We start from the raw sequence: 24569 nt of genomic DNA, 5'->3' as shown, positions 1-24569 counted from the left end.
CTGAGGGTGGTGGGACTACCAAGAGGGACCCCTCCACTGATTTTAGCACCCAAGAAACAGTGTTTCAGATATTTTGGGTCTAAGTCTTTTATGAAAATGCTTCAGAATTCCCCCAAATTTCTATCAAATGAGGCATCCTCTTTTCACCACCTCATTGCCAGCTGGAAGCTGGAAGAAAGATGACCCCCTGCCTGGGATGAAGAGAAGAGAAGAAGTGTTTGGATTTGATATCCCGCTTTATCACTACCCTAAGGAGTCTCAAAGCGGCTCACATTCTCCTTTCCCTTCCTCCCCCACAACAAACACTCTGTGAGGTGAGTGGGGGTGAGAGACTTCAAATAAGTGTGACTAGCCCAAGGTCACCCAGCAGCTGCATGTGGAGGAGCGGGGAATCAAACCCGGTTCACCAGATTACGAGTCCACCGCTCTTAACCACTACACCACACTGGGATGCTTGTGCCTCATTGGCAGAAACTACCTGGGTGCTCCTTTTCCTCCTCTTTGGCCTGGTTTGTACCACCACTGCACTACCTGTGATATTTTCTTTCCTTTCGTTAACACAAGCAAAAAGGAGAAAAGTAAAAAAAAAGTTTACCTGTATCGTCCGGATAAAGGACACAGACACTCTTTCTTCAAACTCATTAACAGGAGTATACAAGTTCAAAACTTTCACAATCTGTAAGAAAAACAGATTTTTGGTTTTTTTGCCCTTCCCCTCTTGGTAACTTACAGGTGCTTGCTTTTCATTTAAGCCTTGCAATGTTTTAAATCAGCAATCTTCAACTTTTCCAGACTAGGGCCTGCTTTTAACCAAAACAGGCATTTGGACCCCTGTTTCTTAATTATTTAACCATATGTTTGTATGGTGGGAGGGCTGGTGTTGCAGCCACCTCAGATCAGGCTACAAAGCAGTAGTGGGCCCTGGCCTATCAGCTGAAGACCAGCATTTTAAATTATCTCTCTCCAAACCTCTCAGATACACACCAATTAAATTGCTTTGCTGGCTTAAGTCTTACACCTTTATAATTCTTCAAGAAAATCACCTTGGGTTGCAGTAAGTAGCAATGCTGGAATGCATGTATTTGAGAATACAGTGGTGCCTCGCAAGACGAAATTAATTCGTTCTGCGAGTTTTTTCGTCTTGCGAATTTTTCGTCTTGCGAAGCACGGTTTCGGAAAAGCTTCAAAAATCACCAAAGTCTTCAAAAACCTCAAAAAAGGCTACCACACCGCGTGCTATGAGTTGCTCCTCGAAGTCAAGTCGCAACTGTATTAACGGTTTTAAGAAAAAGGAAACAAACTTGCAAGACGTTTTCGTCTTGCGAAGCAAGCCCATAGAGAAATTCGTCTTGCGAAGCAACTCAAAAAACCAAAAACCCTTTCGTCTTGCGAGTTTTTCGTCTTGCGAGTTTTTCGTCTTGCGAGGTACCACTGTATATTAGAATACCACACCCAGGCCCTACAACCAAAACAGAACCCAAATTCTATACTTGAACTATAATAAAACCCTGGAACTTTGCCTCTAGCATAATGCCTTATTCTCCTGTAAACAAAACCAAAATACAAGGCGAAACTTATTTTATTTTTTGTAATGACTGCTCGTACAGAAAACTGCATTTGGCATGTAGCTTTTGCAGTGCTTGCTCCCTTTTCAGAATTCCGTTTTCATATCTCACAACTTCTGAAGTTAGCATTTTATCAGTGACAGTATTTCAACAATAATTGCCAATGTGGCAAATGGACACACAGTCCAAGCACCACAATGACGTAACTCGGATTATAACATAAGAAAGGCTGGCTTACCTGTGCAGTAGTTAAGGCATTGCACATGGAACAAATGGCCTCGGCATCCTCATCCGTTTTCTTTTTCACCTGCAACAACTGCGCTGCTTGGATGAGAGGCTCCAGAGTTTCTTTAGCCCCACTATTCATCAGATTTTTGTCACGAAGCCATTCTTCAAGCTGACTTACATTGTACCTGTTAAGTTTAACACATGCACACATTAAAAACCACAGTGTTTAAGGTTTTCAGTCAGCCTGAACAAGTGGTGGGTGGAAACTTTTTATAAATGCATTATTGCTTTATTTTTTCCCTTCACACAATATTCTGTAAATTATTTAACAAACTTCTTTCTCTGACTGCAGCTCCTGCTGCTCCTCCCTAACACAGTTCAAGAAATTATGCGCAATGCCTTTAGAAAGCAAAATACTTACTAAGCAGGAATGTAAATCCAAAAGCTCCAGCACTTTACCTAGTTCTTTACTTGCTTTTTAAAAATATATAGGGCAGAATTTTGTTTTTACCATTCATCAATAAAAACTAAGCCCACCCCCTTAAGGAATCCCAGTGCCCAAAGTTGGCAAATAAATATCTGCCCTATGAAAATTAAATTTAGCAGCTGTGCCATACCAGACATGGACGGGCTGCACATCAAGCTCATAACAGAGTGATGCATATAGCTTCTTAATCCACAAAACACGACTGAGCTAGTCCCTGAATCCTTGCTTGCAGAAAAGTAATTTCCCCATTACGCCCCCCAAGAATTCCATTTACTCAGGACAGAACTTCACATTATAAGGTATTTCCCCTTTCCTTTGTAATGTGGGGTTCTCTTCGATAGCACACTGTATACATGCAAACAATCCTCCCTTCATTGTGCACTGCAGCCCCCTCCACCACCACTCCTAAAAATTTTCCTGCTTATCATCCAGCCATTTTCAAAACCAAAAATAAGCCTAGTAGGGAAATGGTTAAGAAACTCTTTTTCTGCCAATTGATCTGACCTACATTACCCCTAATGTACGCATATGTTTAGAAAACATGGCTCCTCACATTATGCCATCATTTGTGACCCAGACTATAAGGTCAGTTCTGGCAATCCTTAACCCTCAGGAAGAGAGGAGTTGAGAGGAAGGAACACATGAAACAAGTGTATAACTCAAGTAATATAACACTCTGCACAGTGGGTGTAAAATCCACTGCCTCGTTGCGTTTAGGAAAATCACCAGTTTGGCAAGTACAGTGGTGCCTCGCAAGACGAAAAGAATCCGTTCCACGATTCTCTTCGTCTAGCGGTTTTTTCGTCTTGCGAAGCAACCCTATTAGCGGCTTAGTGGATTAGCGCTATTAGCAGTTTAGCGGTTTAGCGGCTATTAAAGGCTTAGCGGCTTAGCTGCTAAAAGGCTATTAGCGGCTTAGCGGCTTAGAAAAGGGGGGGGAGCGGGGGGAAATCGCAAGACTCACAAGACGTTTTCGTCTTGCGAAGCAAGCCCATAGGGAAAATCGTCTTGCGAAGCAACTCAAAAACAGAAAACCCTTTCGTCTAGCGTGTTTTTCGTCTTGCGAGGCATTCGTCTTGCGGGGCACCACTGTATATGAACTTGTCAAGAATAATTCTCTTTAATGCAGTGAATTCCCAAGTCTAAAAATAACCTTAAAATCAACCGCCTGGTTCAGGAAGAATTCACTATTATGCCCAGCAAGTATAGCCAAAAGAGCTGAAAACATTTCAGAAGATATCCTCACCTTATCTGCATCCCTTTGCTCCAGGAGCACATATCTTTCCGCAGGAGGAGGTTATTGAGGGTCACTGCTCCAATGATGTAGAACATCTGCTTGACTACCTGTTTGATCAGCTCTGGATCCATTCCATGCTGACACATGATTGAGTGGAAGGTATTCAGCTGTCGGATGATAGAGTCCAGCGTGTACGTCCCTTCGTCAGCAATGCTGGAGGTTCTCTTTCGGAGACCAGTTGGTTTCACCCCCGACACCCCTTGGATAGTTTCATGCTCCAACATTCCTGAAACTGGTTGACAAGATGATGATGATATTTATATATATATATCCTTTCTCCCAGAATTGAGACTCAACGTGGCTCACAACATTAAAACAAATACAAATAAAACACATATCACTAAAAAACATGTAAAAGGTTGTGGTTAAAAGTAATTGAGCAATCTATAGAATTAAAACCATGTGGCCCATGAGGTAAAGGTAAAGGTAAAGGGACCCCTGACCATTAGGTCCAGTCGTGACCGACTCTGGGGTTGCGGCGCTCATCTTGCTTTATTGGCCGAGGGAGCTGGCGTACAGCTTCCGGGTCATGTGGCCAGCATGACTAAGCCGCTTCTGGCGAACCAGAGCAGTGCACGGAAACGCCGTTTACCTTCCCGCCGGAGCGGTACCTATTTATCTACTTGCACTTTGACGTGCTTTCAAACTGCTAGGTTGGCAGGAGCAGGGACCGAGCAATGGGAGCTCGCCCCGTCGCGGGGATTCGAACCGCGACCTTCTGATCAGCAAGTCCTAGGCTCTGTGGTTTAACCCACAGCGCCACCCACATCCCTTGTGGCCCATGAGGACATTCCCCCAAATCACGCCCACCCACCCATCAGTGATAGGTGGGAAGACAGGGTTAAAACACAAGCAGGGAACAGGCTTGTGCAACCAAGACAGCAGGATTTAACTCCCAATCATCAGAGTGGTGATTAAATCCTGTTCAGTTCAAGCGCCCCAGCATTTCTGTTGAATCCCCCAGTTTTTGGAGGCTCAAACAAGAGCAGGGTAGTTTGGGGTAACTGTGTGAAAGCCTTTGCAAAAGTGCTTTCAAGCAGTGCTTTGCCACATTTTAAAGTTCGCAAGACTTCGAAGTACAGCATCACCTGAAACCATCGTGATGCCAGGTGATTGACAGGAAGTGGCTTGGACCATGACAATGGAGTGGTGTACCAACCAGTCCTGCCATGTGTGTAGGGCCAATGATGTGCTCCAGCAGCTGTTATGAACTGTCATGGCAACCATGAAATCCTGTGCTGGACCCATCAAGGCAACCTCAGCATGCATATTAAGATATCCCCAAACTAATGTCCAGGTTTTTCCCAACATCATCACTGAGATTGCCCCCAAAAAGGCCACAGGCAAGATTTGAGGGCAATAGTATTCTCTCACTGTTGTTCTCCAGCAACTGGTATTTCAAAGGCATATGGCCTCTGATCCTGAGACAGTATACAGTATAGCCATTGGGACTCACAACCTTATCTTCTTTAAATTTGTCCAATCCCCCAACTGTCTAATTCCCCATTCTGATTTTTGCTTGTCCAGGTAAATCAGACTTCTTTTAGTAAGCTTTGACTGCTGTTTATAATGAAAAAAGTATATATAATGTCATCTCTCTTAGAAATAAAAGCTCTTCTTTTAACAGTGGAAATCAGAGTCATAGGAGTAAACGGCGGAGATGTCTAGTTAATTAGAAAAGGAAAACACAGGTTTCTATTTTTTCTCTCTCTTCATTTTGCCTTACCAATCATTGGCTGCAGAATATTCTCCAACACTCTGACAAGCTGCTGGTAGATCTGAATGGCCAAGTCACTCAGCACTTGTCTGTATTCAGCAAGGTCAAAGTTAGTGAGGCAATGTTCATTCTGACGAGGTGTGTTGTGCTTCATAAAACCCTGGATTTGCAGAAGACAAAGGTGAACATTAGTTGCAGTTTGTATTTATGTGTTTCCATTACATTATCCAAAACACTCTGGATGGGCAGCGTGTTTCAAAAACAGTCAACGAGTTCAGTTCCCTCTTGCCTACCAGCCTTGCCATCAAATGCCTTCCAAAGGAGCAGAGGCTCAGTACCTTTTTCAGAGCAGGGGGCAATGATGTAATTTGCTGGGGTGGTATTTGCCAGTGCTGTAAGCCTGGGGGTGTTGGGTGCAGGACATTGTTATGTAAGCTGGAATGAGACTGATCCAAGATTACCCAGTGAACCTCATGGTGATCAGGGATGTGAACCCAAGTCTCCCCAGGCCAAGTCCAACATGCTAAGCCTTTACCAGTTCAGGCATTTTTTGACTTTCCTTGGGGGTGTGGCTATGGACGCTTTGGGGTGTGGCTCTGGGGACTGTCGTGATTAGCTTCTGCACTTTAAAATTTACCACTACACCACTGCCAAGAACAGATACAACTCTTGCTCTTGTCAATACTCTCTGTCCGCGGCTTACAAATAGAAGCCACGCTTTCATCTTGAACAGGCAGATCTAATGCCTACAACCCATTTTGTACATGCAAAGTCAAAAGTAAAAGTGAACAACATAAATGGCAAGACTTGCCTCTTCACCACTGTACTGCTTCAAGCAGTGCAAAAATCGGCATGTGTTAGACAGCCAGAAGGAAACGGTTTCAAAGTCATCACCTCTTTTCTGAAAACAAATGAAGAAATAAATACAGCGTGCATGAAAAGACAATTAGAAGACAACATGGTCACAGTTAACTGCTTTAATTGCTGTGTTTATAAAGTATGGAAACAAAACTGCCATTTTTCCCCCTTGTCCCCATATCGTTTGCTGTGCAACACTAAGTGTTAATTCTCCACACTGACATTGTCATTAAATAATAAACGTACCTTCAAGATTTTTTTGATGCCATTAATAGTCGAAGTTAGCAAGGACCTCACTTTTTGGTCATCATTAAGATAGTCAGCATGGCGGACACACATGAACAAAATGTATGCTGGCAGTCCTGGGATCAGGTTGACTGCCACACCGCGTGGCTTCAGATCTGAATAAGAAAACAAAAGTATGCACACGTAAATTCATAGACAGCTTTGCTGTGTTTTATATGGCCTGGTAAAACTGCAGCTCTCCAGTTTACCAGAATTGTTCTGGGACCAGTTAGTACTAATACTTTTTATTTGATTTCAAAGTTATGTTTCCTCTTCCAGTTTTCTGTCAAAAGTTATCTGTGCCCGGAACAGAACAGAATAATGTGAAGTTACAAAAGGAAACATGTAATGCAACTGATATGAAGAGCTGAACTTTCTTGGTGAATGGAGATTGTTTCCTTTTCTCCAACATTAGATAAACTGGACCAGTTTCAAGAAACACTCCACATTCATAGGCAAAAAGACTGGTTCATTTTATAAACAGAAAGGATTCTTACCTAAAATCAGGTTCTTGACAAGCTTTGGCTCATCTTCCTTTTTATACTCTAACATCCCCTGGAAGTCCTTTTCTTTCCTTGGAATATTGACAGGATGGATTGGCTCATCAATTATTTGTCCAGGTGAAATGTTATCCATCTGGCCCACTACATCAAGAAATGGATATTTATTTAGCTATTTGTCACAGAACCTCCCAGTTTTAGACAAGAGGATTTATACTGAATTCTAGAGTATTACATGTCCATTCATTTCACAGTATGTTGGCTGTCTAGCTCATCTACAGGGTGTATTCCCAAAGGAGTAAGTGCGTACTTTTCAAATTAAGTTATTAGACTTATGATTCTTTCTACAGTTATGGGACATTAGATCTTTCAGGCTGCATTGCACATCCAAAAGGACAGGATTCACAGCTGTAGTCAAGCAAATGAATCCCCCCTCCAAGGGTTTTTTCACTATGAGAATAGAAGCTTTCTCACAATGTGTGAAGACATGCAACCCAGGATCAAAAAATGTTTGTGCTGAAGATCTTTGGACTCCCTGTACTTTTCCGAAGCTCTATTTAGGTGCACTGCAACCAGTCTGGAAGGTATGTCTGTATAAAATAAGAAGTGAACCATCTACTGCAATCAGTGAAAACATATACAAATTGCAATTTGTATAGACTCCCTACTAGAAAAGAAGGTAATGCAAAGGACTTTGCTCTATGTTCAGGTGTCACTTTGAACATTCAGGTAAGTTCACCTACTGCTGGTATCACAAGCTTCCTCCTCTTGGCAAACTATTGTTGGTTATCCTATAAGCACTTCCGTGTTTTCTTTCTCTTCCCTTTCTGGTCTCTGCTTCCTTTAAAGCACATACAAGGCAAGGAAGCACCACAGCTTACTTCTAACAAGCTACAGGTACCTCCACCCCTCACAGAAGTAAGATACTAAATACAGACTGAAAGCAACAACTCTTGGGCAATCTCCTCTTCTCGTGTCATGCGCATACAACCAGGAAGGGGACAACCAGAGTGTTTACAGTCTACATAAAATATGTGTTTATGCCTTAAAAAGTTGGAACAGTAAAAAGGGTGAGATCTTACTAGGGATAAAGGAGCAAAAGGAGGTTTTTATATACTCTACTTGGGAGTAAACACTACTAAAATCAATGGGACACTTCTGAGTAAGCATGCATAGGATTGGGCTGTACGTCTGTTAGACTCCGTTTAAGGAAATACTGAAAACCAGAAGTTCCTTTTCCAAAATGTATGCTAAAAAGGATGCCCTCAGCAAACTGCCCCCAAGCAAAATCTGGCATGTTGAACAACTAGAAACTTTCCTCCATCTTTCATTCTTGTGTCAATCCACAGCATAATGACAAAACCATTAGAAAACTGCCCAAGGCGGTCCACATCACCCCAGTACATCACAGTGCTGTGCGGTTTTAAATTTTTTCAACATCTTGCCCTCATACCTGGATCCATTTCAACATGCAGTGCTAAGCCGAGCACTACAAAGCAAACATGTGGGTTCAAAAACAAACCTTGGTTGGGAGTGAGACAAACTACGAGCCCAGGTTCAGGTATTAACACTTAAGCCAAACCATGGATTAGCCCTGGGTGGCACAGCACCAGCAGAACCAAGGAAGGAGAACAGCAGCTGTGATCTTCACCCCAGGAAGCTGCACATTTCCTCGTTCACACTAAGCCATGACTTGGCTTATTGTTACATGAGAACGGGGCTGTACGCTGTGCAATTCAGGAAGTGAACATCTAAAACACACTGATCAGTGCCTATACTTCAGATAGATAGATTATGGTCATAGACCAATACAAGTTTGTACACACAGGATAGTTAAAACAGTAAGAACAAAACATAATCAGAAAACACAAGATTAAGAGAGGAGCCAACAGAAAATGTACTTTACCATCTGCTTCCTAATATGCATTGAGGCAGAAAAAGATTAGCTACCTTTTCAGTACCATAAGAAGTCATCACTTAAACAAGATATCAGAATCTGAGTGAGTCTCCCAGAGTTCTTAAAAAATGGACTATGCTTCAAGACTATATTTAATATGGCAAAGGGAAGGCAACAATTAGAACTTAGCCACTCCCTACTAACCCTTAACCAAGTGAAAGGTCTCAATGTAATCTGTAGGCGAGCAGCCTTTTTTCTTCTTAAGGTGTTCTTCCTGCAGACAATGCTTAGTAAACACAGAAGTCTGTGATTTCTCGATGTTACCTCCTTGAAAGGCAAAGTACAATCGAGAGAGGGAGGAGGGAAGGGCTATGAAGCAAGCAGGGAGCTGTTTTCACCAAGGTAAAGAGCTATTTTACCTTGCACAGTAAATATTCTACCTGGCAGACAATGACTTATTGGTCAAAGTCTTCCGCCAAAATGACTAAGCTGGGAAGTCATGATTTCCTCTTGCACAGGCATTTATAAGGCAATGATTACCAAGGCTAAAGGTACGGCCATGCCCATTAGCATTTTAATTCCATGATGCATTGAGAGCATTATTGATGCATTTATTTCATCTATAAAAGCGTATGAGTAAACTGAAAACTGCACACAAACCTACAAGGGAAAGTAGCAAATGAGCAAGAATTCAGTATGTTCCTTGAAGAGAAGGCCTTGTTCACTTGGAATCAGTTTGATATCAATCTACTGTGCTACTGTTTCAATGTACCCTCACTTCTAAATACAGTATGTTTCAGGGGGGGAAGTCAACTTGACCTTGAATGCTTGTGAATACAAGATGCTTATCCCACAAGTTTTTGCTTTTGCTTTTCTCTCTCTCACTCACACACATGTATTTTCAAATTGCCTTCCAAAGGACTCCTCCTGCAAATTGAGAAATACTTTTACCTTCTGCTTGACTGTCTTTTTTACCATTGTGGATGATGATGTTCAAATGGGAAACTAATAACTGAACCATATATCCAAAGGCTTAGTTATTTAAAATGGCATCCTGGGGAAGGCTTCTAACCATAGCTAATATTCCTTTGCTAGACTTCTTAGCTGGTGAACAGCTGTGCTGGTGGAGGAACTTAGAGCTGTTGTAGTGAAGGTAGAAAGGGCCCCTTGGACAGATTGCTGCTCTACTAATTTCCACATGTAAAAGCTTCTAAGGACAGTGTTCCTCTTCTGCAGAAGGGCTTCTGCCAGTGCCAGTACCACAGGAGCAAGAGGCAAGAGCAGAGCAATACTAATCCCACTGAGGGAGCAGCAGAACAGAGCAGTGGGTCCATGGCCACATCTGAAGATGTTCCAGCCGGTATCAGCCAGGGCAGAAGGTGTTCCTCCCAACTTGTGATGTCAACTCTAGGGCTAGCACAGCTGAGAGACCCAAGATCAAAGCCAATGGGGGATTCCCGGGATCTGGATTAAGTGGGTCCAAAGCCAATGGCACGAACAACTCCCTGTTTTGGCTCCTTCCACTTCCTACCATCAGTGGGAGAACCACTGGAAGGTGGTGGAGAGGAGACCATGCACCATCCGAACAACCCTTCCCCACCATTAAGATCTGAGTGGTCCTAGGATTGTACTCTAACCTCCCAGTTCTCCTGGTGCAAGTGCTAGCTCTCCTGATTGCAGTTCTACAGGTGAAATCCATGCATCAACGCAGGGATTCTAACTCCATTGCCCCTGTGGCCTCTTAATTTGCTACCCTTGGAAATTCCCTCCTGTTACATAGTAGGAAGGCGCCATCTCTGTTGTCTTTTTGGCACCTCCCTCTTTCAACAAACCTTCTAAGTGGATATATTTATCCTGGTTTGCATCCATATCACGGCTGCTTTTAACTGTGGGGTTGTTTTTAAAACCTTCTATTATTTTCGTATGTTTAATTGTTATCTCACTTGTTTTAAGGTTGTAGCTGTTTCATTTCTTATATAATTGTGTATTTTATTGCCGTAACCCACTCTGGGACTTTGTGCTAAAAGGTGGGTAAGAATACAAACAAACAAACAAAGTCTTTTCTGAGATGGCCATCGTAGGGAGGGAGGGGGGTGGAATCCATAAGCAAAAAATATTACTATAGATTCTGAGGCACCACATTCTCATATTTCAAAAGAAATGAGCCCCTTCTTATTAGCCAGCTGTTCTTGTTTGAACTTGCTCTTGGCAAAAGTCAAACACTGCCCTTTATTAAACAGAGAACGAAATGAATTTCAACTCACAACCCATTTGCACTCAGATCCCAAGATAATCCATACCCTTTCCTTAGCATAGTCACATTAATTACTATTTCGGGATACTATCATGTGCATATACACACAAGTTCAACATTTTCCTAGTTATTGTATCTACTTGTCAACAGCTGAAGACTTATTGCCTCTTTCATATAGTAAAACAGGTCAACATTTGCGCCGCCAGAAAAGAGAGAAAAAGTTTGACAACACACAGATACCGTACCTTCGAGTTCATCAATCTTTTTTGCATAGACTTTAAGCTGCTTTTTCAGTTTGCGAACAATCTTGTCCTGTTTTTCAAGCTGCTCCATTAAATCCTAAGCAATAAAAGTTGAGAGGGAAGGATTAGGGACGTAAAAGTGCTGTCTATAACAATAGACAGAGCAGAACCAGTACTGTTAGTGCTACAAGAGGAGCTGAGCGCAGCTGAAAGGCGATGCTGCCATCTGGCTGAAGTTTGCAAGCCTGCACGCTGCCTAGAACATAAGCAAGACAATTATATAAAGTATGTTGAAACATGTGCAGCATGACAGACACAGAATTCTTCTGCAGGCACATTTTACGGGTATCAACATACAGTGGTACCTCGGTTTAAGATCAGCCTTGTTTACGAACTATTCGGTATACAAACTCCGCAAAACTGGAAGTAGTGTTCCAGTTAACAAACTTTACCTTGGTCTATGAACAGAAGCTGAACGGTGGAAGGGCACCGGCAGCAGGAGGTCTCATTAGGGAAAGTGCGCCTCCATTAAAGAACGGCTTTGGTTTAAGAATGGACTTTCGGAACAGATTAAATTCGTAAACCGAAGTACCACTGTATCTACATCCAACTTTCTAGGTTCTTTGTGGGAAGCCACAACAAGTGGTATTAATGTGATTTGAACATATGCCATGCATGTGACCTGGGACTCCCATCTCCCAGCCACTATGGCCAAAGGTCAGGGATGATGTAAGTTGGCCTCCAAAGAAGGCCATAGGTTTTCCAACTCTGTTCTATTGGCATGTCTCTTTCAGGCTTATGGAGATTCCACAACCACATTACTTTTTAGACATACAGAGGAGAGTTGAGGAAAGAGTGGGAAGTCTGAAGCCCCCTCCCACTTTGGGTAGAACCAAAGGGGCGGGGAGGACAACCCCCCAACAACATTTGAACCAATTTTTGCAAAGTTGGGAGACTGAAGTATATTGTTCTTCAAACTACATTTTAACACCACCCTCTACTAATAATTTAGAATTACAAATATTATTGCCTAGCCTCCCCAACAATTCCCCCAATGTTTTTGGTACCACTCGATATTCGTTTTAATATTGAGGGATGCCATCTAAATCAGGCATAGGCAAACTCGGCCCCCCAGATGTTTTGAGACTACAATTCCCATCATCCCTGACCACTGGTCCTGTTAGCTAGGGATGATGGGAATTGTAGTCCCAAAACATCTGGAGGGCCGAGTTTGCCTACGCCTGATCTAAATGCTTATCTAAGAGCAAATCTGGAATTTCTTTTTCAGAAAGCAAAGTACACAGCTAAGAGAGTCTGCTTCAGTCATGCTGCTGTGTTCATATTAGTAACAAAGACGCTGACACAAATGACACAACAGAAAGCTCTTGGGAGAGGAACGACATTGATGAAGTTTTCTGAAAAGGATTTCCTTCAACAGTGGACAAGGCAGCCAGCTCTTCAGTTAGTGCTCCAGAGTAGCAAACAAAGAAAGAGAGTTGGCACAATGTACACAGTACATACAATCATCCGTTTGTAAAGTGAAATCCGGTACGACTGATACTTCATGGGATCATCTGCATATAACTCCTCACAATACTGAAAAAACAGGTATAAAGTGTAGGTTCTTCCCATTCTTTAAAGGCGCTAGCATGTCAACAAACTTCAGAAGAAAAGGCAAGTTCAGCTACATTGATTTTGAGACAGACTTAGGCTATTAAAACAGCGTCAATCTCCCTACAGACCAGGATGCAAAAGTCACAGCCTTTAAGATGCACACAACAGAGGGGAGGGAAGTTTTATGGTCCATTTATTACTATAAAAACCCCTGAAAAATATGGCTTTAAAAATATATACCTCACAAGCAGGCGGAAAATAAAAATGCCTCAACAACATTCAGTGATTACTACCCTCAGAATAGGTACTGTCAGGAATATTTAAACCCACATGGGTCATGGTGGTCAGTTCTCACATCATACCATAGAAAAAGATGAAAAGGAAAATGGCGACTCTTCTGAAAAAAGTGAAGCTGGAAGGACTAATCCCCCTTCTAGGTGGTTTACACATTTGGGGCAACATCAGAAACTGTGTGCTGGAGCTACAAGCTGTTTAGTTTCCACTTTTCAACTATCTGATTGCCTTGGACCAGAAGGATGGACAGTTATATAAACTGTCTTAGTCATTTCTTTGAAAATCAATAAAAGTGTGGTTTTTTAAAAGTTTCTTTCAGCTGGTACATTAAAGAATGTAGCCCTTGCAGCATGGCATTGGCATGTACAACTGCAATTAAGCTGTCTAAGAAGTTAGGCTATGCGATAAACAATGCTACAGACAATGGCAGAATTTGAAGAATGATAATGGATACTGGTTATTATGGGGTTAATCTTCATGAAGCACCAGCAGGAGAACTTGATGTTGTGGAAATGCAAGAATGCCAATACTTTAAAGCTAGATATGGGAAGTTTGCTGAAGAAGAGAATTGTCTCTAGAGGAGAATACAACACACCTACCATAGCTTGGCATTGGGTCTGTATGGAGGAGGGACAAGCACCGGGCCAGCTGGAGTTCTTGACTGGATGGACTAATCTCCTGCTAAAATACTGGCCAAAGTTTGGCTTTCCAATCCCTGAAAACACACCTCCTCCCCAAGTTCCTAAAATAAATGAAGTAGCAGCAACGGAAGGTGCAAGACTTGAAAAAGGCTTGATGTTTTTCGTGCAGCTGGTCGCATCACTAAGATTATTTGGCTATTCTGCAGAAGTACTGCAATAGCTTCAGGACTAACCAATAGCATCTGGATGACAGGGAACCTATTCAGAGGTCATGAATACAGTGATCAAAGGGACCTTCCTTTTATAACTTTGTAAGCGCTGTGGGTTAAACCACAGAGCCTAGGACTTGCCAATCAGAAGGTCGACGGTTCGAATCCCTGTGATGGGGTGAGCTCCCGTTGCTCAGTCCCAGCTCCTGCCAACCTAGCAGTTTGAAAGCACGTCAAAGTGCAAGTAGATAAATAGGTACCACTCCGGCGGGAAGGTAAATGGCGTTTCCGTGCGCTGCTCTGGTTCGCCAGAAGCAGCTTAGTCATGCTGGCCACATGACCCGGAAGCTGTACGCCGGCTCCCTCGGCCAATAAAGCAAGATGAGCGCCGCAACCCTAGAGTTGGCCACGACTGGACCTAATGGTCAGGGGTCCCTTTACCTTTAAGGATGTGTTGCACTCAGGAAAATTGGGAATCTGGAATGTTGCCCCCCTCCAACCTGCTCAATAGTCTAAAAATGCCCCTAGGCAGGGCTGGGGAACCTGTGGCCCTCTATTAGACATCCTGTCTGAGACTGATGAGAACTGGAACCCCTCATCTTCTCCCTGCCTTAAGACTTCCAAAACCAGAGAGAATCTCATCAAGTTTAATTCACCATCTTTGGAAGAACATAAGTCACCAAAGCAAGAAAAGCCACTTCGTCCCTTCTTCTGAAGAATCAAGACAGTGAATCTTGCTTTGGAGACAGTCGCTGTCTTCAAAACCTATTGCACACATGCTTGCAATGACAGCACTTCTCAACACACAAACACAGTTTATTAAGATTTGACTTACTAGGTTTTCATTAGTCAAGCGGGTGATCTCATGTTGTAGGCTAGCTTCTATACGGGCTTCTGGGGGCAGCTGCAGGTTCTGCGCTAACAACTGCTGCTGGCGATTGTTCTCCTCCTTCAAACTCTGAATCTCCCCACGGAGGGCTTCCAGTTCATTGTCATGGCTCCTCTTCTGAGACTGCAGTTGAGATTCCAGTAGCCTACACAGCCACAGAAAAACAAAGGGCATTTGGGGGAGGCAGAGAGAAAAGGGGGAGATGAGGAGGAAGAAGGAAAACACTTTTTTAGAATCTGTGTTGAAGATGGTCACCAAAGGTCTAAATACTGTCATCAAAGCTCAAGTGTACATATAGCTGCCCATTTATATGGGGAAAGAAAGAAAACCAGAGGGTACTCTTTAAAGCCATTTAAGTGATTTGGACCAAAATCCTATTTGCCTGACAATGAGATGTATAGCAAAATTAACATTGACTTGGGTTTATAATGCCTTGGCTTCATATTTGTTTAAAGGATTTCTATTATACATAATTACAAAGTCTGTACCATTTCAGGCAAGAGATTTTTGGGCACCATTTGCAAGGGCAAGAATATTTAGCTTAACATTATATTTTATCACCTCTGGGAGAGGGGTGGAGAGGCATTTGGATTTTCTGCCTCGGGCATGCGGTATCTCGGGCTGTCTCTGGTTCCTATGACTCAAGGTTTTGTTAATCAATCCATAAACGCCCTTGCAACCTCAAAAGGACATGCCAATCATGATGTATTTAAGTGAAGGCACATAACAAGGCCATAAAGGAGGAAGTCTTCTTTATGCTGCTCAGAAAGAAGCTGAAGTATCCCACCCAAAAAACTAAAAGAATGTAGTAAAGGTATTGCTAGAGGGATATGGATGGAAGCAATAAAGTATCATGCTGTCTGTGCTGCTGATTCACTGTGTGGGCTTGGGAATGCGAACAAATAATTCATTTGCTGCTTGTGAATTATAGGAGGGAAGGAACGGAGGAAATGAATGGGGGGCGCTGGAGTACTGAGATTAATGCTACAATTGCATCTTCTACAAATGAGCACATACCTCAAGCTGAGCGGCTCCATCAGACACACTTTCAGGGTTTAAATAGACCTAAGCAGACCAGCTAACAGCTACATTGACCAAGCACATAAAAGGTAAATATGAATAATTTACCTTTCATTTCTCTGCCCCTTGCTCTAGAACCTTTCGCTTCTAGAACACGGACAAAAGAAACAAAAGCTACAGAGCCACCTCTTCCCTCGCTTACTCTGCAGCATGGTAACTACTCGCACGTTAGCGTCTAGCAGACTTACAAACACAGCAGTTAATGTTTAGTGTTTTGTTAGCACAAGAAAAGAAAAGACACTGGTTAAAATAGCATTTGTAATAAAAAAACGGAAAAACCTATGTTGGTTAACTTGTTTGGTAAAAGTATACAATGAACTACTCTTGTCATTTGAATGCTAAAGTAACTAAATTCAGAGCAAATTGAGAAGTGGGTGCTCAAGGAAGGTTTTTTAAAAAGCAAGATGCCTTTCAAATGAGTGGGTGCACCTGACAGTCATGCACACTTGATGTCATTACAGCTTTTAAAAATGGCTGTTTTCTTTATTTGGTATCTGCTAGTGTCTCCCTTATTCACCATGAATAGAACAGGCAAATCACATACAAAGAATGCCTTTAATTTTTATGTGTTTTGCTCTGCCTATTTCAGACCATGGTAACTATTTTGTGCTGAACTATTAAGTTATTTGTTGGGGGGGGCGCGGTTTGACAGTGTATGTAATAATATGGCTTGTAGACATTTTTAACAGGCTCCAGGATTTGGGGGGCTCTCTGAGAGCTGGGTTCTCGTCCTTTAGCCACCATGTTTCCACATAAGAAAACAAAAATCAGCAAGAAGCAGATGGATGGCCAACAATGGCTCCTCCTCCTCCTCTTTTTCTTGCCGTCACAGGGAGAGGGTGGATGAGCTGAGCTCACTGGCTAAGGAGAATCAGCTACCATCACTACAAGCCCTCTCCTGCTATATGCAGAAGTCCTATTGTTTGTAGCTCAGACACATCTGCATCTTTCTTTTTATGATTCAGAACTTCCACCGCAGCAAATCTGGGATATAACTGGTCAATAGTGGACCTCTACCAGATTGTGGGGCCCAGCTAAAGCTCCACCATGCCGCTTGCCAATGCTGAGCTTGATTTGAAGTGCCAGTCTTGGGGAGTTCCATTCTTCCCTTGTTTTAATAAACCCATTTGGATTCAGTCTTGTTAAATGACTATAAGAAACAGCATTGCAAAAGCAGGTCCACAGCATGTTAGTAACACGAGAGAGAGAACGCAAGAAGGTCCGTCCTGAGAAGTCTTGTAACCTGTTGGCTTGTTTTAGCCCTTCATATACCAGCCACAGCTCTCCGTCCTCATTCAGCATATGATAGTCCTGAAGAGATGATCTTCCAAGCAAATTGTTTTGTTTTGTTTTTAAATGCAAAAAACACAAAAAGGGATACATGATGGTGATGGTGTAGCATGCTAATTAAAAGGACAACGCAAGCTGAGTAAGTGTTATTATTAAAAAGGGGAAACCTTCATCTCCACAACTGCAATTCTAAACTTTTCAGCAGTGCAACCCTATGCACGTTTGCTCGGAAGCAAGCCCCACTAAGTTCCATGGGGCTTATGCCTACATTAAATGTGCATAAGATTGCAGTCTAACAGTGCAATTCTATACATGAGTACACAGAAGTCAGTCCCAGTGGGTTCATTTTAAAAATGTTTTATTATTCTTTCTTTAATCGTTTCATCTTCAAGCTCCTAATAAATTCCAAATACTGAAATCACATAAAAGTAAACGTATGACAAAAATATGCCTAAATATATAGATAACAAATATTTCTCAGCTATCCCAAGCTCTTTTCTTATATATTTCACAACTGGCCTGCAATTATTTAATCTTTCTTTATACTCCCCATATGTTCATAACTTTACTGTCAGCTTCAAAGTCAACTGTTTCCATAGATTCCTAACTAAACTCTTTCTTGTTAGGCTTATTAGTAACCTTTTGAACTTTCACAATCACAATTCTGGCTGACATTAGTATATATGGAACTTGTGGTTGAATGCTCCTCTGATTATCCACATAATTCAAGAGGCGCACACAATAGCATCCCAGTGAGTTCTACAGAGCTTGCATCCGTGTATAGAACTTCAGCCTAAGTTAATGGAAGTATATGTGACAACTTGCCTGAGAAAATTAAGTTAGTAGGATATATTCAGATAAGATAGCATTGTTCCAAATTCCTTAAACCAGAAAAAACAACTTCTACTATGCTAATGCAACTTAGAACCACTGCACAAGTAGCACCGAGCAATTAATTATTATTATTATTGATATTCTGTTTTGTTTACAGCCAAGGGAAGAAGCAAACTGTACAAAATAGATGCACAATGTAAATGCACACATACCTGTTTGTCTCCTTCAGACCAATATACGCCTGGGCTATCTCTCCTTTGTCCTTCATCTTCTGTACATCCTCTAAAAGGATTGTGGAGTCTGTCATGGTGTTCTGGAAAGAATTAACAGAAAGCAGTTGCACAAAATAGATTACCTGAAGGGTCTTTAAAAAAAAATAATTAAGATTTTCTTGGTTTCCAAAAGTACATGCCTTGTCTCTTTTTTCAGGTTGTACAGTCTTTCTTACAGATCAGTTACATTAGTTGCGAGACAGTATAAGGTTGGGGAAGAAGGGATGGGGTGGTGAGGCTTTTGTATAGTGTGGATGTGGAGTTTTGTGTCAGCGTCAACTGAGTAGGTTCTCTTTCTATTCATTTATTACATTTCCTTGGTAGTCTTTCTTTTTAAAGAGTTTTTTTGTGGGAAGGCTGTGTGTGGCCTATACACATACTGGTGTTCTTCATGCCATACATAGTTAAAACTGGTAGAATTTGCTGCCACAGGATGTAGCGATGGTTGCCAACTTGGACATATTCAGAAGGCAATTAGGCAAGGTCATGTGGCTATCAATGGCTGCTAAATATGATAGCTGTGTGCCACTTCCAGTAATGGAGGTGTCATGCCTCTGAATCGCAGTTGCTGGGAAACGCAAGCAAAGAGAATGTCGTTGGTGCTTCTGTCCTGCTTTTGGGCTTCCTAGATGCATCAGGTGGACCACTGTGGGAAGAGAATGCTGAATAATATGGGCCTTTCACCTGATCCAGCAAGACTTTTCTTATGCTCTAACAGATTAGTGATTATTATTTATTTTTCTCACGCCGTAGAAATTCCTTGGGCAGTTTATATAGTGTGTATTGGAGCAGTGCTGGTGGGTGCCAACTTCAAATTCTCATGCAGTTTTGAAGGTCATCAAATGATCCTGGGACAGTCATTCTGTTTCTCCCGGCCTAACCTACCTCATAAGTTTATTGCAGGTATAAAATGGGTATAGGGCAGACAAGCTACCTTGAGCTCCTGGAAGGAGGTGTACAAATAAAAAAAATTAAGGACTCAATAAAAGCAACACTGCTGTTGCCCAGCCAAAATGCAAGAAACCAGGCTGATTGTGAGACCCAAGAAGAAGCCTGCACCTTCTTATGGAGATCCATTTCTCAGAGATCCTTGGTCATATAAGAAGTCAAAAAATTCGCTTTTATAATATGAAGAATGCACATTAAAACAATATGTGTCATTTACACACAGGTCAACTCTGTGATTGCTTAGGCACATCAACCAGTTACATGCTGTGTTCAGTGAATATTCTAGCATTTAAAATAAACTGACCATTTCTTGGACGGTTGTTGGTTTTTTAATGTATTGTAATTTTGGATTTTAATGCCAATCAATCAATCTTTATTACGGTCCAGAGACCCAACAAATCGTTACAAAGCAATGCACAATTCAGACAGCCTACCTCCAGGTTAAACAAGCATTTTGTTCAGACTTAAAGATAGGGATCATTGGTTATTGCAACCACCAATAAAAGCCTCGCTACTGCTAATGTTCTAGCATTTGTCCGGTCTTCCAATAGGAACCTGACATAGTGAGCCTCTGATTTTCCTGGGAAAGGTACCAGCGGTACCTTTGTTCTGATATTTTCTGGTACCCTGCCCTGAATCATTATTTTTTAAATGAAGCATGGTACATAAATGTTTTTAACAAACAAACAAGAAGAAAATCAGGTTACCTTGTCATCCTGGTAAACCATTTGCAAGCAGGGAAAGGAACAAACAAACCTAGTTACTCAGATTTGTTCTCATTAAAATCACCAGTTTCCCTTTTTATTTTCAAGTCTCCTGTATGAACTCGTGCGTATACCACCAGAAGACTTGCCAGTTGGTTCCAGTATCACTTTGAAACAGACTGCTCTGTTCATAGAGAGTTCCACTGGCAGGTCCAAATTACAATGAATAGATTTGCAAATTGGATCTCCCTCCTCCTGGGGAGGATGTCTCTCTCTCTCTCTCTCTCTCTCTCTCTCTCTCTCACACACACACACACACACACACAGAGAGAGAGAGAGAGAGAGAGAGAATCAATAGTGTGTGAGAGGGTAACTACACATACATCCACACCTGCATGAACCTGATTTAAACAACTCTTCCTCCTCAAAAAAGAGATTATGCAAATCAAACCTACAGACATACAATCATTCACGCACAGCACCATCACAACACATTACAGTGGTACCTCGGGTTACAGACGCTGCAGGTTACGTGTTTTTGGGTTGCGCACTGCGCCGAACCCAAAAGTACTGGAATGGGTTACTTCCGGGTTTCAGCGCTCGCACATGTGCAGAACTGCTAAATCGCACTTTGCGCATGTGCAGAAGCGCCGAATCGCAACCCGCGTGTGTGCAGACGCGACGCTGCGGGTTGTGAACGTGCCTCCCGCATGGATCACGTTCGCAACCCGAGGTTCCACTGTACATCATACATGGGAGGTACACATCTTCTCTTCAACTATGTGCTGTATATCCAATTCCTGCTGTGCAAGTGGTATCTGCTAGATGGTGTTAATTGAGGCTCCCAGACACTTCTCTAGGATATGTTCAACTTTCCAAACAAATCAAGCTTCTTGCCTATACTGCTGGCTAGTTATGCTGCCATTATTGGTGACAATCATATTTTAACTGCATCTATCGTTACAAAACCAGGGAAAGGGAACCGAGGCCTTCCATGTGTTGCTGCTTTGCAGCCCACATCATCCCTGACCATTGGTCATGCTGGCTAAGTTGCAGTAGGGAGTTGCAGTAGAACGACATCTGGTGGGCGCTACAGCTTCCCCACCCCCGTTATTCCATGTTATTTACATCATGTTACTTCAACAGCACTGAGGGTATTCCAACAGTGCAGGAGACTATGGTGTGATTTCCTTTCAAAGCTGGTGCACCTCACATGCAGCCAGTGGTGTTGCAGGAGATGCTGGGGTCAGATTTTCCCCTCTCCATGGCAGCATCCAGATGCACACTCAAGTCAATAATGGATTCCGCTGGGGAGAGGAAAAGCTGCATTGCTTAAGCAAACTGCTCTCTCATCAAAATTCATGTTGTCCAATTTTTCTTTCTGCTACTTACCTTAGGCTGAATTGCCTCCTTCTGACTCATGAGCTGAGACCTCAGAATGAGGACTTCCTCCTTACGTACTTCCAGCTCCTCGCTGACAGAGGTCATCTGATCCAAGAGGACCCTATACGCTGGGGAACCGGGGGCTGTGACGTTAGGAGCACTCTTTTCCATCAAGGCCTTCCTCAACTCATTCAACTCATTCTTGAGTTTCTTATTCTCGGATTCAAGCTCTTGGCGCTGAAGCAAAGGGGGAGGAACACAAACACAGTTGCTCTCTCATTCACCAGCAATGCAAATTAGAAAGGTTTGGAGTGGGGTTTGGGGGAAAAGTCTTCACTGATCGTGAGATAGCCTCTCTTACGGTGTTTTGGTAATGATTACTGTACTATATGGCGTATGTAAAACATTGTGCACACACAAAATCCTTTGTAAATACTATTGTAATATGCTCTTTTAATTATGGCTGTTTTAGGGTAATGTATAGGATTGGGTCACTTTAAAAAATCCAGAATTACCTTAAGTGATTCGTACTCTAACTCCGCACCTCTCATCTGAGGCCTTTCTTCCTCCTGGGGAAACAAAAGACAGAAATAAAGTTTTATCCTTTAGCCAGAACTAGCTACATCTGCAAAACAGAAAATTAGCAGGAAGAACAGAATGATTAATTTTACAAACTCTTTGGGGAGTGCGTGTGATACAATGTTATTGGTGTATCTGATATTTATATTGCTTTTATAGTTCATAAATATTCACACTGAGGCAATTAAAACCACATATAATAGGAATCAGGATCTGGTCTGTAGTGGAAGTCCTCCAGCTTTGAAAAAACCCTCTCTAACAGTGCAATCCTATGCATTATATGGTCAGGACCAAGTCCTGCTAAGTTCAATAGCGCTCTACAATGGCACTATAAAGACAAGCCACAGTCCAATTTGCATATCCCCAAACACTACACTGAGGCTGCCACTTCATGTAGTCAAGCAAGTCCAGAAACCAACCTCAACCAGAAGACAGATGCTAAGAGTACAGGGAATGGCCTAAAGTAACCTCTCATGCTTAAAAATGCCCCCCAAATGGACAGTTTAGCTGATTAATGTAATGTAAAATTAAAGTAAGAAGAAGATTCAGGAACAAATCAATTTTTAAGGTTCACAGGAGTTACTCATGGAAGCAAAATGTCCTTAAAAACAAGGATACCCTCTGAGCCTCCAACACCAATTAATCAATCAACACAATGCAGAATTAAGGAGCACACAACTGCTGCCTTTTGACACAATAAAGAAGAAGAAGAGGAAGAAGAAGAAGAAGAAGAGGAAGAAGAGTTTGGATTTGATATCCTGCTTTATCACTACTCTAAGGAGTCTCAAAGCGGCTAACAATCTCCTTTTCCCTTCCACCCCCACAACAAACTCTCTGTGAGGTGAGTGGGGCTGAGAGACTTCAGAGAAGTATGACTGGCCCGAGGTCACCCAGCAGCTGCATGTGGAGGAGTGGAGACGCGAACCCGGTTCACCAGATTACGAGTGTACCGCTCCTAACCACTACACCACACTGGCTCTCAAAGACACCACATGGGAAAGCCAGAGAAGTACTCAGGCGTTACAGCCTGCATCTTGCCTCAGGTATTCTGCCTCTTGCATTCTGACAAGCATAGCTCTTCAGCCTTTTTACCAGGACACCATTGCTGGAATAAGACCCCAAATTTCACCAGTATTTAGGGATAGCTTTGGCCACCTCATGAGAAGAGAAGACTCCCTGGAAAAGACCCTGATGTTGGGAAAGATGGAGGGCACAAGAAGAAGGGGATGACAGAGGACGAGATGGTGGGACAGTGTTCTCAAAGCTACCAGCATGAGTTTGACCAAACAGCGGGAGGCAGTGGAAGACAGGAGTGCCTGGCGTGCTCTGGTCCAGGGGGTCACGAAGAGTCGGACACGACTAAACGACTAAACAACAACAACAACAAACATTATAAACAAAGCCAAACCATTTTAGTCTTTACCTTGACCTTGGTTCGGAGAGCTTGTTCCTCTTTCTTGTCCAGCTCATCCTGCAAGGATTGCTTTTCCTGCTCCAGCTCTGTAACCCGTTTTTGTAATTTAAGGAATAGAGACATGTCCAGAGGTGCTTTCTTCTCGCTTGGCTCCTGATTCAAGGGAAATCGTGGGCAAGTCAGAATGTTTCCAACTTACAAAAAGGGAGGGTTTTTTTGTGGGGGGGGAGGGGAACAGTCTGCACATTAGCTACCATCCTGAGGAGAAAGCTGGAAAGCTGATGGTTCCTTCATAACAAAAGCATAAGGTGTGGGGCATGGTTCTTTCACCTGGCATGAAGAGTTTCTCCAACAGCATCAGCTGTTGCCATGGACAAGGAATTGGTAGGGAAATGGTCCATGCAAAATGGAAGAACCACACCACATGAAGGCAACGCCATGGAGATGCTTTTCCAAGCTGGTTCCGACTGAGCATGTTAACATGCAGACTGTCTCTTAGAAGCAGGGGTGGGAGGGAAGCAATGACTAGAGGTATATAAAGGTTACTTGATTAGGAGAGCTATTTACTGGCATCCAGAATTTTCCCAATGTTATTTTTGAAATCACAACTTTAAAAAGTCATTTTGATAAATAAATCTAATATAAAAAAGCATCTATCCTAAAGCCTTAAAGGCAGAAAACTAGTAACTAACTAGAAGGTTTAAGGTCTATGGACCAATCATACCTTTCCTTCTTAATTGTTTGAAAGGGTAGGGGAGGAGGGAAAAAAGAGTAGGTTTGCAGTTAGTTTCAAATAAAATAATAAGCACAGTAAGTTTCTGTAACCAAAGAGCAGTGAGATAAACACCATTGCTTAAAAACTTGGATCTACTATTAGATAACCTAGCAGGGTGAATATGTGAAAGCAATTGGAATTATTTCCGTATACCCAGAAATGCATGACTTGGTTGGATATTCAAAGACAGCATGTGCTCATCTCTGCATTTGTGTGTGGCCTATCGAAAACACAAAGGAGTGGTCATATAACCAATTGCTTTCATACCCTAGTGATATCAGTTAATTAGAAGACACAACAGCCCATCGCACGC

The 24569-nt window shown here is 42.4% G+C and overlaps 1 protein-coding gene across 4 annotated transcripts in view; it reads right to left on the bottom strand.

The window, feature by feature from the left end:
* Positions 1 to 24569, bottom strand: part of MYO5A (myosin VA) — a 118333-nt gene that overhangs the window by 4797 nt on the left and 88967 nt on the right. For 2 of the 4 annotated variants that reach the window (XM_077918976.1, XM_028706799.2), the window contains exons 26-39: positions 23491 to 23634; positions 22004 to 22057; positions 21498 to 21725; positions 18394 to 18494; positions 17301 to 17381; positions 14924 to 15122; positions 11334 to 11427; positions 6935 to 7081; positions 6399 to 6553; positions 6106 to 6195; positions 5304 to 5454; positions 3527 to 3809; positions 1804 to 1978; positions 596 to 676 (exon numbers count right to left, since the gene is read on the bottom strand). In XM_077918976.1, coding sequence (XP_077775102.1) covers positions 596 to 676; positions 1804 to 1978; positions 3527 to 3809; positions 5304 to 5454; positions 6106 to 6195; positions 6399 to 6553; positions 6935 to 7081; positions 11334 to 11427; positions 14924 to 15122; positions 17301 to 17381; positions 18394 to 18494; positions 21498 to 21725; positions 22004 to 22057; positions 23491 to 23634 — 1983 coding nt within the window. Of the gene's footprint in view, positions 1 to 595; positions 677 to 1803; positions 1979 to 3526; positions 3810 to 5303; positions 5455 to 6105; positions 6196 to 6398; positions 6554 to 6934; positions 7082 to 11333; positions 11428 to 12851; positions 12927 to 14923; positions 15123 to 17300; positions 17382 to 18393; positions 18495 to 21497; positions 21726 to 22003; positions 22058 to 23490; positions 23635 to 24569 lie in introns of all 4 variants that reach the window. The other 2 variants (XM_077918977.1, XM_028706804.2) reach the window with 2 other exon arrangements.

The sequence above is a fragment of the Podarcis muralis genome, chromosome 14 (genome assembly GCF_964188315.1).
Source record: "Podarcis muralis chromosome 14, rPodMur119.hap1.1, whole genome shotgun sequence".
Classification (NCBI taxonomy): domain Eukaryota; kingdom Metazoa; phylum Chordata; class Lepidosauria; order Squamata; family Lacertidae; genus Podarcis; species Podarcis muralis.
Note: the sequence above shows the minus strand (reverse complement) of the source record. Positions and strands in the feature narration are given on the sequence as shown.